The sequence below is a fragment of the Notechis scutatus genome, chromosome 3, assembly GCF_049901735.1.
Source record: "Notechis scutatus isolate UNSWTSFEM ecotype Mainland chromosome 3, rNotScu1.2, whole genome shotgun sequence".
In the NCBI taxonomy this organism is placed as follows: domain Eukaryota; kingdom Metazoa; phylum Chordata; class Lepidosauria; order Squamata; family Elapidae; genus Notechis; species Notechis scutatus.
In genome coordinates this window covers 149,015,880-149,033,454 of record NC_142011.1, presented here as the reverse complement: position 1 = coordinate 149,033,454, position 17,575 = coordinate 149,015,880, and the positions used below count along the sequence as shown (strand labels likewise).

Genomic DNA, 17,575 nt, shown 5'->3' with positions numbered 1-17,575 from the left:
GATTGGGATTTTCAAAAATTGATAGTAGAAGAATTTTTATTGCTGACAAGTTTATTCAAAAGGTGAAGCTTATTGAATACAAATTGAAGGAACTGAAGTACTGATATTCCCAAAAGGCTATTTCTGCACAAAATTGAATTTGGGGGAGGGGGTATTTTTCCACATCTTACAATCCACCGTTATCTATTATGATTAATGGGTTGATGTATTGTATTTTTAATTCTTTTTAAGCTAAGCTTAAAATGTTTTCCATTTTGTTTAAGCATCTGATAGCAGTTGGCCTATCTAATCCGTGTCATCCATAAATCTTCATAAAATAACCATTACCTTTTAAATTACTTATGTCATACCATTATCTCCATTGATGAAATTTTAAATGTAAGATGGTGACGGATGATCTGCTAAAAGTGGCCTCTAAAGTAATAGTGCCAGATTCTTGTGGTTTATGATAGCAGAACGGTTGTTAATATTTAATTCCTACTGTTCTCTATTTTAGCCCATCTCTGCCTGCCTTGGATTGGCAGTTGCCATCTCACTCAGGACCTTATGAACTTCGGATTGAAGTGCAGCCGAAGTCCCATCACCGAGCCCATTATGAGACGGAAGGCAGTCGAGGAGCTGTCAAGGCGTCTGCTGGGGGACATCCAGTGGTGCAGGTAATAGCATTATTCTTGGCAGCATGTGTATTTCTTTTAAAGCCAACATCCTTAATAAGGCAAGTAAAATGACCTTATATTGAATGTAAGTATGTACTCTGTTTTGGTCGATGGAAAAAGGCTTATTTATTTGACCAAGGGCTGCAGAGGCCTGAATGTGCTCGATGGGTATTTCGTACTTTATGGCTCCTGGAATTCTTCAGCATAGGTATTATATGAAAGGCCTAACTATATATGACCAACCTCTATGGTGCCAGTTCAGTGCAGAATCTGCTGTTTCCTTGTTGTATGTTGAATACTCACCTCTAATGATCTAAGTGCTAGAGCCCACTGCAACTACATAGCCAAAAAGGCATTAAGAGTTGTTAACCTAATCCTAGGTAGCTTTTTCTCTGGTAATATCACACTACTAACCAGAGCATACAAAACATTTGCTAGACCAATACTCGAATACAGTTCATCAGTCTGGAACCCACATTACGTATCTGATATTAGCACAATTGAGAAAGTCCAGAAATATTTCACAAGAAGAGTTCTTCACTCCTCTACTTGTTGTAGAATACCTTATGCCACCAGACTTGAAATTCTAGAACTAGAAAACCTTGAATTACGCCGTCTTCGGTCTGACTTAAGCATGGTATATAAAATCATACATTGCAATGTCCTACCTGTCAATGAATACTTCAGCTTCAACCATAACAACACAAGAGCACACAATAGATACAAACTCAAAGTTAACCGCACCAAACTTGATTGCAGGAAATACGACTTCAGCAATAGAGTGGTCAATGTCTGGAATACTCTACCCGACTCTGTAGTTTCTTCCCCAAACCCCAAAAACTTTAACCTTAGACTGTCTACTATTGACCTCACCCCTTTCCTAAGAGGTCTGTAGGGGGCGTGCATAAGCGCACCAACGTGCCTACCGTCCCTGTCCTATTGTTTCTCTTATTCTTCTTTTATTTTTCTTATATGTACCCATTTCATGTATTCACAACTATGTATACACTTATACTTATTATCTTGTAAACAATTGGCAAATCAAATAAATCAAATAAATAAAAATAAATAAATAAATAGAACTAGCCTGCTATTTAAAGTGAATGAACGGTATTGTTATGGAGGAGGTGAGTTTTCATCTGAGGCTTGGGGTAAGTAGCCAAGGGACTCATCACACCTTATAATTCAATGCAAGTAAACTAGTTAATTAAGTAGTACCCTTTTCATTATGATGATATGCAGAAACATTCCCAGCAAAAACACTGTGATGCTTGCATATTGGATGTTTAAGAAATCCAAAGCCAGATATGTATCCCTAACTGATTATTAGGGGTTGTATATCTGGTATAAAAGTTCCACTGTAATGAGCTATTACTTCAGATCAACCCATTTGCTGGCTTTAATCCAAAATTTAATGGCCCCAAAAAGCAAACATAAAATGCATTGACCTATCAATGTTAATTTTATTCATCCACGGCTTCATATGTTTGTTTATTGTCATAGCGAATAACCCAAGATGAACTACAAAGTAAAATGTCAGGCTAGAAACCAGGAGAATCTATCTTAGGCATGAAAGACCAGCTGAGTGACTTTGGGCCAGTCAGGCTTCCTCAACCCAACTTGCCTTACAGGGTTGTTGTTATGGGGAAAAGGAAGGGGGATGAAAGAATATTAGGTATATTCACAGCCTAATTTTTAAAAAAAACAATAAAGGTGGGATACATGTAAATATAAACAAACAAATAAATAAACAGAGGCAGAGTTCTTTATATTAGATTCCCTCATATTCTTAACGGTAGATTCATTTCTGCCTGGTTCACACACCATTGTACACATTTGGATACATTCTCCATTGTACACATTTGGATACATTCTTTTGCATATGTGCTATTTGCAAGTGATACTCTTCTGATAAATATTGTACCTATTGAAGTACGTGCATGTTTAATTACAATATTTTCTGTATATAGATTTCTGTATCCATGATTTGAATTGCAAAGCACAATATTGAACACACACTTTTGAAAAGTACTTATTTCTCTATATAAATGCATTTTGGCTCCTTGTAAGGCGTAAAGGTAGGAGTTGTAGCAGATCATAAAAAACAGAATTGAACAAAAAAAATTGCATCCATCCCATCCATTCTATGGTGATATCCTCGTGATAGAATTTCCTCCTCATAAATATTCATTGGATATTGATTTCATTATACTTTGGTATAAATATAATTTATTATTTTTGCTTCCTTTGGTTTTTGAACATTGCTATTGTTTGTGTGAGTTTGAAAGCTTTGTCATCTGAAAGCAATTGAAAATTCTAAATTCAAGGGAGACATCTAGCAAAAATTGAGCCAGTCAGTTTGATTTTACTAATTTTACTGTGTACTAAAAGTACTTTAGCATGAAGTACTCTTAGCATGGTTCATTGTTAGAACTGCTTCTCTACCTGTCTCATGCTATTGCTTCTTTATTTTACACATGATATTTAAAGTGAAATTTATACATTGCACTTGTTCCTTAGGATATATGTTGCTAGCTGCCTAGTGTGAGGAAATATACTGTAGATGGGAGGTGTGAATTCACAATAGCCAATTTGACATTTAAAATTTCCACTCAGTGATTGGAAAAAAACAAAATGCAGTGCCAACATTTAATTGAGTTTAATGTATCCAGGAACCACCCCCCTCTCCACAATCTCTTTCTACCGTGTATGGAAATAAAATAAAATATGATGCATGTTGTATTTAGATAGAATTGTGGAAAAGAAAAAAGGGAAATGTTGGAAGGAAAAAAGGAAAGTAAATTCCTGATCAGTGGAATGATGCAGAACTTCCTCCTGTTTTTCATTCCGAGCAACAGATGATGTGCTTGTTCTGTGTGAAATATAACAGGATTTTGAAGGGTGCCCCTCCCCACCTGCCCCTCGTACTACCTGCCTATATGGCAGGCCTGTCCTCTACTAATGAATACAGGTAGTCCTCAACTTACGACCACAATTGAGCCCAAAATTTATATTGTTAAGTGAGACATTTGTTAAGTGAGTTTTGCCCCAGTTGTTAAGTGAATCACTGTAGTTGGTAAGTTAGTAACCCATTGTTAAGTAGAATCTAGCTTCTCCATTGACTTTGTTTGTCAGAAGGTCACAAAAAGTGATCACATGATTTTGGGACACTGCATTTGTCATAACTGTGGGAAACTGTCATAAGGCACATTTTTCAGTGTCGTTGTAACTTTGATCGCTCACTAAACAAACAATTGTCAGTCAAGGACTACCTGTAGTATCTGAACATTCACACCTCTAGAGATATGCCAGGCCAGGGGTAACCCAGTTGGCACAACTTATATATAAAATTAAGCCCCTCAAGGAATACAAACATACAGACCTTGTAATGCATGCCACTATGGCATTTTCTGAAGGAAAAAAAAAAGGAAATCTATAAACTGTCAAAGAGCAAAATATCCCAGAAGAGGTGGTACCAAGACCGGGGCTGAAAGATCTTAGCAGAACACAACAAATACAGTGTTTTTCCTTCTGAAATATTATCAAAGTAGTCTGTAGAGTTTGAAAGAAACAAATTGGACAAAAAAAAATTCAGTCACAGCAGTGGTGATGATATCAAGCTCGCACAACCGGATTATAAGAAAAAAACAATCTAACCATGAAAATAGATCAGGGCTGTATCATCATGGGTAAAGCCTCAGAGTAAGTCTATGACCATTTTCTATGTTCATTTTATGAGTGAGTATTAAAAAAATCAGAAGTGTACTTTAACATAGGATTGGGGAGGCACTAAATATTACATCTGCTGTTAATACCCTCTCTTGTCTTGTCCCCTATTACAACAGTCCCCATTTGTTTCCCAGAGTTAATTTCTGTGTTGGTTCAATAGTGTTCAACCTAGAAATTATTTTCCTTCATCCTTCATCACTTCTTTTCAATGTATAGTAATAAAATTCTGAACATGTTCTGGCTGAGCATACTTGCCTAAATATCACCCTTCTAGGTGAAATACTAGGGATGTCCAATATTGTTGCTGCCATATCAGATGGTCACGGTATCATTATATTTACTTAGTGCACTAATTCTCACTTTGTTCTTCATTCAACTACTACTGAGAATCATTGTACTCCAGCAGCACTGTGATGACTATCACCTGTTTACATGGAGGCACCTTTGATACAATGTTCTTCAGAGTGAAAGTAGAAAAAGTCACCTACACATTTTTTGTAGTTTCATACTCCTACATGTTTGCTCTACACTTGTTTGAGTGGCTGCCATAGCAGCCTCCAATTATCACAGGGATTTCTAAATGCTTGAAGAGTGAGATGAGCTGACACACCTAGAAAGTGCTAAAAATGTTTGAGAAGAGTGGCTAATCAGAGGTGGTGGTTAATTGGCCTGGTGAGGTAATGCTTGGCAAAGTACTTTATGCCTTGTCCTATAAAGCAGTGTTACTAAACATAATCCTTTTCAGATATTCAGTTCTTTCCTCTGTGTTATTTCAAAAGAGGAAAAAGATCCTTCTGTTCTGGGAATTTAAGATTTGGGGTTTCAAATCCTGCCCTCCCACTAACATCCTGTGCGGCCTGAGGCGACTCATTTCACTTCTCTGTTGATACGAATGTAGAAAATATTTTCATGTTCATGTACTACGAGGTTTTGTCAGCACAAGAGCACTGAGGCTTTGTACACAGGAAACAGAAGAGGAAGGAAAGGTAATCAAGGGTTAGAGCCAAAAAAAATCTCTCAGTTCTTCAGTGCCTAAAGAAATTTGTTTCTCAATTTGTAGGCTCTTATTCTTAATATAACACATTGAATGGCATGTCCACAACATCTCGTATATAGAAAGGAAGGGAGAGCAAGTATTATGGGTAGCAAAGCTACTGAAATCTCCATATTTGTGGACCAACAAGAGTGTTGTTCTCATGCCAAAAGCCCCTAGGTCTTGACCAGGGGATCTCCAAACTTGACAACTTTAAGACTTGTGAACTTCAACTCCCAGAATTTCTCAGCCAGCTATACTGCCACAGAGATTGGCAGCAAGTGAATTGTGTGTACTTTTGTCAGTGCCCAACAGGATAAGCTAAAAAAGTGGTCTTCCTCACCCATATAATCATCTTTGAAAAGGAGAGCTCAGTTTGTATTCAGAAGTAGAGCAGATGGAATTGAAAGTGATAGAGATAGACCGAGCTGCAAATAGGGTAACCAAGAAGCTGGAAGGGAGTTGCCAGAGGACGTGGAGATCAAAATTGTCAAGATAATGACTTGATTTGTAATTGATGCCCCACTCCTTTTAGGAATGCTATGCATGTGACACATGTAAAAAGGGGTTGGGCTTTGATCACATGAATGTAGATACCATCTTACTTGTTTATGCCCCCTCCAATATTCCTGTCCTTAATTATGATTATAGTATGCCTATTCCACTTCTTTATGTAACATTTGGGAAGCATGAATGAAATCGTTATCATCATCCATTCAATCATGTCTAACTCTCGGCCACTCTATAGATCAGCATTCTATGGATCAGCACTCTCTATGCCCCTCTGTCTCACACCAGCTCCTTCAGATTCGCCATGGTCATCCTGGTGTCATCCTTCATAGTGTCCAGCCAGCAGATACTAAGACAGCCCCTTCTTTTCCCAATGATCACTCCCAGCTTGATTGACTTTTCGAGTGAGTCAGCTCTCATGGTATGACCAAAGTATGACACCTGTGTTTGGCGATCTTGGCTTTAAGAGATTTTTTTGGTGAGGTTTGATCGAGGGCTTCTTGTTTCTTATTTTTGCAGCCCAGGGGATGCGTAATAGTCGCCGCCAGCATCACAGTTCAAAGGTGTCCACCCTTCTCCTATCTGCCTTTTTCAGAGTATAAGTTTCACAGCCATAAGTAGCAATTGGAAAAATTATTGCGTTAACTAATCTGCATTTGGTTGTGAGGCTGATGTCTTTCCTCTTCCAGATGTTATTAATGCCAGACACTGCAGTTCTTCCAACTTCTGATCTCAGGGCTGCAATCACTAATTTGGTCAATTTTTTAGCCCAGGAAGATGAATTCCTTTACTATTTCGATGGTGTCGTTAATCTGCGCTCTGACATGTGTGTTTTCTGCAGTTGTCATTATCTTTGCTTTCTTGATGTTAAGGTGCAGCCAATTTTCTCACTTTTACCTTTGGCTGTTATGAAATCATAACTCATATAATGCAGAAAGGACATGAGTTAATTTTTAGATGGAACCCACTTTATCTCCTCCCTCCAAAACCACAAAAGAAACTTTGGAAAGTGACTAAAATTCATATACAAATATATACCAATTCTGATAAGTCAGTAAACTATTAAAATGCATTCTCTATTTCTGTTTATAGGGGCTTTAATTTTAAAGAAAATCATAAAGTAGCAACTGAGAAAACTAGCTATATAGCCTGTAAAATATTAAAATATATGAACATTTGTCAATGTTTGCCATTAATTATTTCCTAGGTATCATACATATTTGTCAAATATTTGGACAGAATAATCTTATTTGTGGGTATATAAGGAATTTCTCTTACAATGTGTTTTGTAGGCTGAGTTATTTAATATTAAAAGGCATTAGACAAGAAGGGAATTAACTCTTGGTGAATTGAGAATATATGAGTGGGTCACTGGATTGTGCATATGCCAGCCTGTCAATCATAATATATGTCTTTTTTAGATCTCTAAAGTGATCTGTGAAAGAATCAAATTTTATCATTTGCTTAAATAAACTTGGCGTCAATTCATCTGCGTTCACATGTTGCCAAGCACATGGCAGAAGGAAAAGTGATTAGTGTATAACTCCTCATTTTTGTGTACCTAGTCAGCATAACTCAACAATGAATTCAGTGAACTCTTTCAGTATATAAGGGAATTTGAGTGACATTCTCCAAGATCAAATTTCTTTTGCCCCAGAAGCAACGTGATCTTTTTCTTTAAGGTGCTCTTAAGGTGTTTTTCTTTAAGCATATTCTAAAGAAATTTGTCACTGTCCCATTGATTGTGGCCCATAATTTTGGGATTTGGGATATAGTGTTTTTCTCTGCTTGTGAAAATGTAATCCTAATAGCAAGCTACTCAATGCTTAACGAGGCTCAGTTCAACTTCATTTTGTTAAATTTTTGCCTTTTTTAGGTCAGGAATGGGCAATGGTGGCAACTTTATGACCTGTGGACTTTAACTCCCAGAATTCCTGAACCAGCCATGTGTTAGGTCAAGCCTGTCAAACTGCCAGCCCACAGGCCAGATGTGTCATGTGCAGCCCACGCAGGCCAACTCTGCAAAGGCAAAAGCCATCACAATACGTCATGTGATGCAATTGAGCTTGATACCTGTTAGGAAGATGTTAGTAAAAACCAAAACTTACAACAGAAGTTGGCCCATGTTTTGATTTTTCTTTTTAGAACACGAGGTTGAAAAATCTTGCTGGTTAAACAGTGTAGTAAATTAGTGAAAAGGATTTGACACAATAGCAAATGGAAAAAAGGCAATGTGTATTTTGAGACTTCTTTGAAGGAGGAGGAAACAGTCTGGAACTTAATGAAGGTGCCATTGGGGAAAATATCTGTTCAGAACCCCTTTCATTACAAAACTTAGTCCATCCTTCAAAGAATATGGTTGAGGATGGCCCTGTGTGCAAGCCAATGATAATCAAGAAGTTCTGTATATCTGCTCATAATGAATTACTTTGCTTAGTTGAAAATGCAGCTGGTTTAAGAAATATAATCACAGGTGAGTACAGTATAGAAGCACAATGATTTCATACCATACACATACCACACTCTCAAACACAATACCTTAAAAAAAGACTTAATAAAAGGAACCCATTTTTCCAATTTTATCCCAAAATGATGGGTTTCCATCATAACACTTCTCATAACTTGTAGTTGAAAGAAAATGTTACCTTTCCAGCCGGGGGAAATTTAAGTCTTTTAAATACACTAAGAATTTAAAGAAATTGGAAAGCATCTGTTAGGTTGCAATTAATAACATCCAGCCACAGAATTGTATTGCAGCCCAGACAAGGAGCGTATCTTTAATAACTCTTTTTCAGACAGATGGTACTTCTTAAGAATAAATTCAAGCTGAATGGATTTCACACTTCTTGCATTTGGTTAGTTGAAGCTCACCACCAAGTAACAGACAGATAATCAAACCTGGAAAGCCGGATACCTTGGCAGATGTTTTATGACTATTATTGCTGTCATAAATTTAATACAAAAGAGTATGGCTGTGTACCTTTTGGGGTGAGAAGTTTTAATACCTCACATAAACTATCCTTTTAGGATTGTTACACAACCACATCACTCTAAGGTAGCTTTCTATCCTTCCCTAAACATTTTTTTCAGGAAATCCTCACAATGCTGTTAGAACTGAGGATTGTCATTAAGATATCTGTGTAGACACAAGACATTTGAGTGTAATCTTGATCAAAGTTAGAATCATCACCTCTGCTATGGGGTGTGCCTCAGAGCTCTGGTTTCTCTCCCCTCATATTTAACATAAGCCACTGGGAGAGGCTATCCAGTGGCATGGGGTTCAGTATCATTAGCAAGTTTGCTGATGGTACCCAATTATACATCTCTACCCCATGTTGGGCAACTGACTTCAGGTACTGGAGGAGGTAAAGTGGTGAGGGAAAGAAAGCAGCTCTGAATCAACCCTAACACAGTGGAATAGTTATGGGTTGTTATAGATATGAGCTGAAAAGGCTGGTGGGCTCCAGCAAAGCCACAGGAAGAATAAGCTAGAATGAACAGAACAAACCAGCCACGTATTTGATGTGTGTATTTTTTATCCAAGCTTGAAAAGACGCACCTTTATAATTCACCTTTAGTACAATCCTTTTTTCCATTTCCCTCCCTGTTAAGATATTTTATCACCAAAATAAAGGTTGTGGTTACAGTATGGATGTCTGGGGAAAACATGGAATCGACAGAATATAGTTAGAAATGGATAGGAATTGGGAGAATGTTTGCTGTGCCTATTTTAAATTTAACTATAGCCAGATATACAGAAATGTTGCAAGAGAAACTTATTTCTGCTACAGTATGTACCTTGACCAGTAGGAAAAGTTTCACCGGCTTATTTTTTGGGTGAGGTGCTACTCTTAAAGGTATACCAGCAGGACTGTCAAAAACAAAAGCTGGCAACTCTAGAAGATTGAGAATATGTCTTTGTGAGAGCCAAAGTTGTGGGTGGAAGGTTTGGGCATGTTTCAGAACTATTTATTATAGTGCAAGGACTGATAGTATTATTAGGTAGGGTGGGGCTGGTAGGAGAAGATGGGAGTGACTGATGGAAATGGAAGTGTGCATGCAGTCACACAAATGCAATAAAATGGCATTGGGCAAATAGGGATATATACAGGATGATATATGCAGGAGTGTATAGATCAGTCAAGAGACTCAGTTTGTCCATAGTAGCAATATCTTGGAACATTGTTTCTCAACCTTACCAAGCTTAAGGTTGGAGCCTCAGTGGCGCAATGGTTAGAGTGCAGTATTGCAAGCTACTCCTACTGCAATTTGGTAGATCGAATCCCACCAGGCTCAAGGTTGACTCAGCCTTCCATCCTTCCGAGGTGGGTAAAATGAGGGTAAAATGAGGACCCAGATTGTTGGGGGCAATATGCTGACTCTGTAAAGCACTATAAAGTGGTATATAAGTCTAAGTGCTATTGCTATTAAGATGTGTCAGCTTTTAATACCCAGAATTCCCTGGCTTGCATACTGGCTGGGGAATTCTAAAGATTGAACCCCACACCTCTTAAAGTTGTCAAGGTTTGGAAATGTTGGTTTGGAGGTTCTGAATATGGGATCTTCCTGTATCAGAACAAGTGAAAGAAGAGCATTACTATGTCAGCCCCCTTCTGTGTAGGACACGTAGTTGTGTGAGATAGGCTGCAAATATGGTTGTCAGCGACAACAATAACAACAAGGTTAGGGCTGATAGGCAGAAGAGAGTCCCACTGTTCACTTCCCAAAAAATATTTACTATCGCTGTATCACCTATTTGAATGACACTTTTTGCATTCCAGATTGCCCAAACCAAAATTGTTCTTAAAATTGGTGTAAGAGAAGCCCATCTGAGTATTCTTCCTATGAAAATGATAAATGTCATAATTTTACAGATGATAATTTGTTATTTTTCCATTATGCCACAATTACTAAATTATTAACAAAAATATATATGGATGAAAACTGCGGCTCTTAAATCGTTCTCTAGAAAGTCAATAGCACATTCATTAGTAAGCCCCACAAGTAGAATTATCTACTAATAAAGTATCATTATCACTATTTACATAATTAAAGTAGTATTTTAAAGATTGAAACTTCAGATTATGTAAGTTTATTTTATTATATTTTATTATATTTGTGTCTTCAAATTGGTTTTTGACTCCTGGTGAATGCCTATACTTAGCCCCTGCAGTTTTCTTTTTCAGAAGTGGTTTGACATTGTGTTCTTCCTAGGGCTGAAAGACACTAGCTGGCCCAGTGACCCAGCTGCCTTTTGATGGGTAACAGTAAAAATGTTCACATTTTTCTCTTATTAAGCCAGCTTCCAAAACCCTTTTTCTTTGTGCAGTATTGGAATGAGGAACTTTACTGCACTATTTACTTACACTTTTCAGAATGGAATAGTCCTATTACAAAGGCAATATACCTGGTTTTTAATTTCCTCATTGTTTTCATTGTTTTCTTTTTATTTGATTGTAAATATCAGGGACTCTAAGGATACAGCAGCCACCAAATTCATCAGCCAACAGGGATGCACTCACTGCACTTTTAGCTGTTGCCAGATCTGATCAATGAAAGGAAGAGGAGCAGCAAGACAGATTTCACACAGTTTTGTGAATATTTCCCTTGATAACTGCATGTCTGAAATGCAAAAGACAGGAAAGGATGTGATAGGAAAGAAAGAAAAAAGGAATTTTTTTTACTATCCTGTGATATTTTATGTATAACCTCACTCTTAAAAGTGTGAAGCACTGGGGAATTTTTTTTCTTCCTTTGTGAAATGAAAATTTATGGGCGCACAAGTCATAATATGGCCTGGAAAGCCAGTGGCCTTAAGGGGCCACAAAATAGCCATTTGTTGTACTTGTCCTAGTTTGACCTTGTAGCCGTCTGTTCATCATCTCTGTGGGATATCTCTTCATCCTTAAACATGCATGGCTGTGCATGTTGAGCGATATCCACATGTTTCTTGAATTGTGCTGATTCTTATTTGCAACTGGGGAAAAAGGAAGAATTCAGGTAACCGCTGATAGATTTTGCAGGGCTAGAGCAATATAGAAGAAATCCACAGCCAATAAACCCTTTGCTGTTGCTTTAATTTTTAAAAATACCTTGACTGGACATGATTATTGTTAGCTCTGATCTCAGAGATCTTCACTTTCTAAATATTCTGTCCTTGTTACTCATATAATTAGTCCTGCAAGATTTGGATGGCGGTTGTATGCATAATTCCAGGTTACTTATGTCTGAGTAATTCTCAACATCATTAGTTTGTTGTAATGGCCATGAATTTGAACTTCAGTAATAAAAAGTGTTAAGCTTCAAAACTTCTTGCAGGAACATTTCTTGGAAGAAGCATTCTATATTCTCTTGAACATTGGAGAAAATAGATTTTCAGAGATTATATAAATTGTCATACTTGTGCACATCATCAAAAAAATAAAAAGTATGACTTCCCCTTCTAATTATCTTTGAGCAAATTTAACATGAACATTTTGATTTTGTTACTTTGCTGTAAAAAGTAAAAGTTCTTCTGTTATTTATTTGTAAGATACCATGTAAATTTGATTATTTATATCCTGTCTTTATTATTTTTATAAATAATCCAATCTGGTGAACACACACAATGTTCCTTCTTACTTGTACTTTCCCCACAACAGACCTCTTTTATGCCTAAGGAAGGATGAGAACTCATGGTCTCCCAGTTTTTAGCCTGGAGCTTTCACCAGTAGGCCCAACTGACTACCATATTGATAGTAATATCAGTTAGACTTATATACTGCTCCATTGTGCTTTACAGCACTCTTTGAGCAATTTACAATGTCAGCATATTGTCCCCAGCTATTTTGAATCATCATTTTACTGATCTTTGAAGGATGGAAGATTGAGTTAATCTTGAGAGTCAGTCAGATCAAACTCCTGGCAGTGGGCAGAGTTAGCCTGCAATACTGCATTCTAATCATTGTGCTAATCAATATGAGAAGTTACAATAATATTTTTCCTTAATATTGCTAATTACTTTTTCAGCATTACAATGTAGTAAATGTTTCAGAAACCATTAATTGGGCTGAGTCCAGTGAGATTTACAATTTTTATGTCATCTAATGAACTATTTAAAAGTATCTCCCTTCAACATCTGTTGCATTTACATTTAAAGAAACTTAATTAGGAGTGCAGCCTTAGAGAAGTTGTGAATCAGCTTACTTATCTGGGCATTTCTGATATACTTGTTACCAAATAAATGGTACTTGAATAAAAAATGAAGCAAAATTAATTTTTTTTAGTCCTAGGTAGGACATTAAAAATAATTCTGTCTGTACAATACTTTAAGTCCATGCCAGACCATTTACTGTCATGATTTATAATTTATATTTCCCATTAGACTAGCAAGTTTTAAAATCCATAACTATATTGATATACCATCAGTAATAACAATGCATTTTTCCATTTTAGTTCATCGTTCTCTATATCCTTAAAGTGAGAATAGAACATGAAATAGAGAATAGAACATGAAAAGTCGAACTTTTATTAAGGATATTGGTTCATCATTTCTCTTTCCTTGAAACAGAGATTGAGATCTTGCTGGTAAGAAAAGAGATAAACCATTATAACATCTACTATACAAATAAATATAAATCAAACTTCCTGCATATTGACAGTGCAGTGAAACCCATAGTGCATTCTTCACTAGCTTAAGAAATAAGCAAGCAAGAGTTTTTCATTTAAAGAAAAAAAATAAGTGATCATACAGTATTTTCTGCACTGATTGACACATGGGGAAACTACTAGAGGCCTTCACATATTTTATAGATTTTTAGACATTATTGTTCTAAAACTTTATCTAATGGAGACTTCCCCAAGCTAGAATTCTCTAATTAAGTTGGACTTTCTCTACAAGGAATATCATCAAGACTACTCTAACCAAATGTTACGTTTATGTAGAACTGATCTATCCAGTTTGTTTATCCTGGGATGCTAAGACTGCCCCAATAAGATAAGGAAAAAATACTTATATTTATTAATAAAATTTATATGATTACCGATATTTTTACTATGTGGTTATGTCAGATTCTTAAACTGGTAGGAGTTCTTGGAGGATCTATGGCACAGATTAACTAAAATTAAAAAAAAATTCTTTAGCCATCATAATAATCATAAATGCTCTGCAATAAATGCTTTCTTAATGTTCATAACAACAGCAGGATATTATAGGTAGAAATATTTCTAATCTTATTAGCAAACAGTTTTGCAGGATGTTTATTTTGATATATACCTTGAACATTTGCCAGAGTTCCAGATAATTAGAAACTAGGCTGATAAAAATACCAGCAGGGTTTATTTCTCCTTACTGTGATTTTTGTAAGGGGATTTGTTAATGACAGGTTTGTATCTTTTTAAAGCCAATGCTATGATAGTACTTAGCATAGTTCCCCCCCCCCCCCAAATCTCTGTCACAGCTATTCAAATTTTGGTCTACTTTAAAACCATATATGACTTGTTCTCTTCCATATTTCAACTGATACCCAGTGTTGTACTGATGAAATGCAGTGGGAACATTTCTTCTGTTCCCCCTTCTTGCCCACACTTTCTTTCATTCCCTAAATCTATTTTAGAAAGTCTTTCATTTGCACAGATTTTGACAGTCTAGGAGAGGAAACGAGTGAGAAAGAGGGATTGCAAGTTCTACTGTTAAAATATTTTTTGTAGATGGAAATACATTGCTGGACATGATTTTGATTCCCATGTCACATGTTTGGCCAATATTACATGACTAATTCTGCTAGAAAGAGAAACTGCAGACAGAAGTTATGTTCATGGGCTAGGCCACAATCTGAGATTCTTTTAAATATTACTCTGGCTTTACAAATTACAATCATTTCCACATGGGGTTTGCCACAATTAAATTGAGTCTTCACTGTAGTTGCTGCAGTAGCATGTGGTAGAGTAGTATTATCCCAGGACAATCTGGAGTAAGCAGAAAGAATAGAGATAAACCCACTAGATCACTCAGCCTAGATTACAGGTATAACAACCTGATATCTCCTACTAGTTATGGAGGCCTTTTTGGGAGTAGGGTGAGGTGCCTTTGAGCCACTGTTGACTCCTGGAAACTGCATGGACGGGTCTCTGCAGTTCTTTAGATGAAGTATTTTGCCATAACTTCCTTCCTGTAGCTGACAGACCAGTGACTGGCCCATAGTTATGCAACTGGCTTCATGCTTAAGATGGGACTAGAATTCACAATCTCCTGGCTTCTATTCTGGTACCTCACCACTTCAGCAAACAGGCTTTCTGTTATGGACTATAACTCCCAAATCCCTGACCATTGCTAACTGGCTTTATAGGAGTGTAGTCCTAAATAGGAGAGGGGCTCCAGGTTACTGATCCTTGATTCAGGCAATACTGGGATGAAGAGTTGTCATTGAAGTCAGTAACTCTCATTACCTTCTTCAGGACCTCATATGCACAGATGTTTAATATACTTTGCAACAATTTACTCTTACTTTCAAGAAAGAAACACCATAAGCAAAAGTAGCTTGGAAATATGAAATATACATTTATTTTGCTCTTTAGTTAAAACTTCTAGGACAGGGCTGTCAAACTCCCAGCCCATGGACCAGATGAATCACATGCTGGCCACCCACGCCCGGTTTAGCAAAGGGGGAAAAAGTCACGATACGTCACGTGACGCTGCCATGATGACGTGAGTTTGACACCCCTGTTCTAGGAAATATGCAAAAAAATCAGCATCTGATAAAATGAGCCACAGCTCTCAAAAACTTATGCCTATAAAATGTTGTTAGGTTGGAAAAGGACCATCAGATTTTTGTTTTTTTTTACTACTATGGACTAATATGTCTCTTTTCCTTAGGTAATATGCAAAGAAGCTAAAATATATAATAACATTTACATTTTATTGTTTTTTTTAATTTTATGATACAATTACATGGAACCAATGCATATAAAAATTAGGATGAAGTGTGACAACTGCTGCACCATGATAGCAAATGTATTAATAAATAAATAGTATAACAAATATTTTATTTAGCTCAAGTCATAAACATAGCCTTTTTTCTTTTCTTCTTGTCTTCCTTTTTATTTGAAAATTGTGAGCTCTGCAAAACATAAATTAGCAGTAGAATGAATAACTTTAAAAAAAATGGCTATCTGAAGCCATCTGATAAAGCTGACTTAAAATACAAAGTGGGAAGCAGTTTTTGTTGGTTTGGTTCCAGCTAAGTTTGCAAAACAAATTTTGGTGATTAGGATCTGTGGCTAATATGGTTGCTGTGGAAATCATTCCAGTCTTTCAGCCATTGTGTTGTTTTTCTTCTTCATGTTGCTTGACTGGTTTGTTAAAAAGAATTGCAAATAGGATTGACCCTGACAATAGAATATCCATTTCATTTGTTTTTTCCTGGCAAAATGTTCTAAAGCTGAATCATAATTTTGAAACTTTGTTTTAAAGGCTTTCCTACAACAATCTTCTGGACTTCACTGCATTATCTTTTGTTTGGAACAACTTTATAAAACTGCTATCACTTTTTAAAATCTATATACCCTTCAGAGTGAATTTCATACTACAGATGGCAGATCGTGACACAGCAAATATTCAGATAGTACGGGAAAGATGCCACCCATAGCCATCTACTTATCAGCATTGGGAAGCTGTGTTTTCCATACACCACTGCTATGAATCCAATATTTATTTGCAAGCATATGTCTCCCATGTGGCAATTGTAGTCTGCAGAATACAATTAGCAAATCAATTGCCATTATTAGCCTTAAATGCTATTTTTCATTTAGTGTTTCTTCCAAAAATTGTAATATATTTAGAATGTATAGTCCCTTATCTTACTGTGGTTCAGTTCAGTCTTTCTGGTTTCTTGGTCAAGCTAATTGGAAATTCTGAGCAGTATACTCCTAATTTATGGCAAAGATATCTGGGAAGACAGATTTGCTTAGGATATTGGCAACACTCAATTTTGAATAATCAGTGGCTATACTCCTAGTTGGAACGCTTATATTATTCTCTTTGGGGATTATCTAAATAATCTTGTAACATCACTTCAAACTTTGTAATTCTGCTATAGAATATGAAAACTGCTTAAGAGGTCAGGTATTAGAGTGAATGGAATGGCTGTTTCTTTTATTCCCAATTAGTTGGGAATAATATAAACAAGGGTTCTGAGCTCATGTAGACACAGGAAAGAGAAATGAGCTGTTTTGGCCTGAATAATATTTTTGGATGCTAGATGTTTTTAGAAATTGGTAAGGAAAGGAAAGTGGTGACATTGAGGTATGCTTTTTCTGTGTATAAACCTGTAGTTCAATAAATAAATGTGTTAGAAAAAGCCAATGACTTTAATCCTGCAACACCAGATGTTCAATGGAAGTTGTGTTGGGTTTAGATTAGTTTATCTAGATATTTTATTTTATTTTTTTCACTTGCCTCACTTCTAGCATAGGTGCAGAGTCATGATTTGAAAACATAATAAAATCAAGAAAATGACCTGTTTAAAACCTACATTAGCTTTTAATGTACAATGGTAGCAGAAGACTCCAAAACTGTATAACACAGTGATTCAAAAATGTTTCTATAAAGATTTTACTGCATCATATTTTTGTCTTTTTCTACAAGTCTCCAAGGATGTCTTCTTAGTAA

At 36.4% G+C, this 17,575-nt stretch overlaps 1 protein-coding gene across 4 annotated transcripts in view; it reads left to right on the top strand.

The window, feature by feature from the left end:
- The window catches only part of NFATC1 (nuclear factor of activated T cells 1), a 143,940-nt gene that overhangs the window by 32,453 nt on the left and 93,912 nt on the right, over positions 1 to 17,575 (top strand). For all 4 annotated transcript variants that reach the window (XM_087961445.1, XM_026669931.2, XM_026669933.2 and 1 more), the window contains exon 3: positions 497 to 656. In XM_087961445.1, the coding sequence (XP_087817571.1) occupies positions 497 to 656 (160 nt within the window). The remainder of the gene's footprint in view (positions 1 to 496; positions 657 to 17,575) is intronic.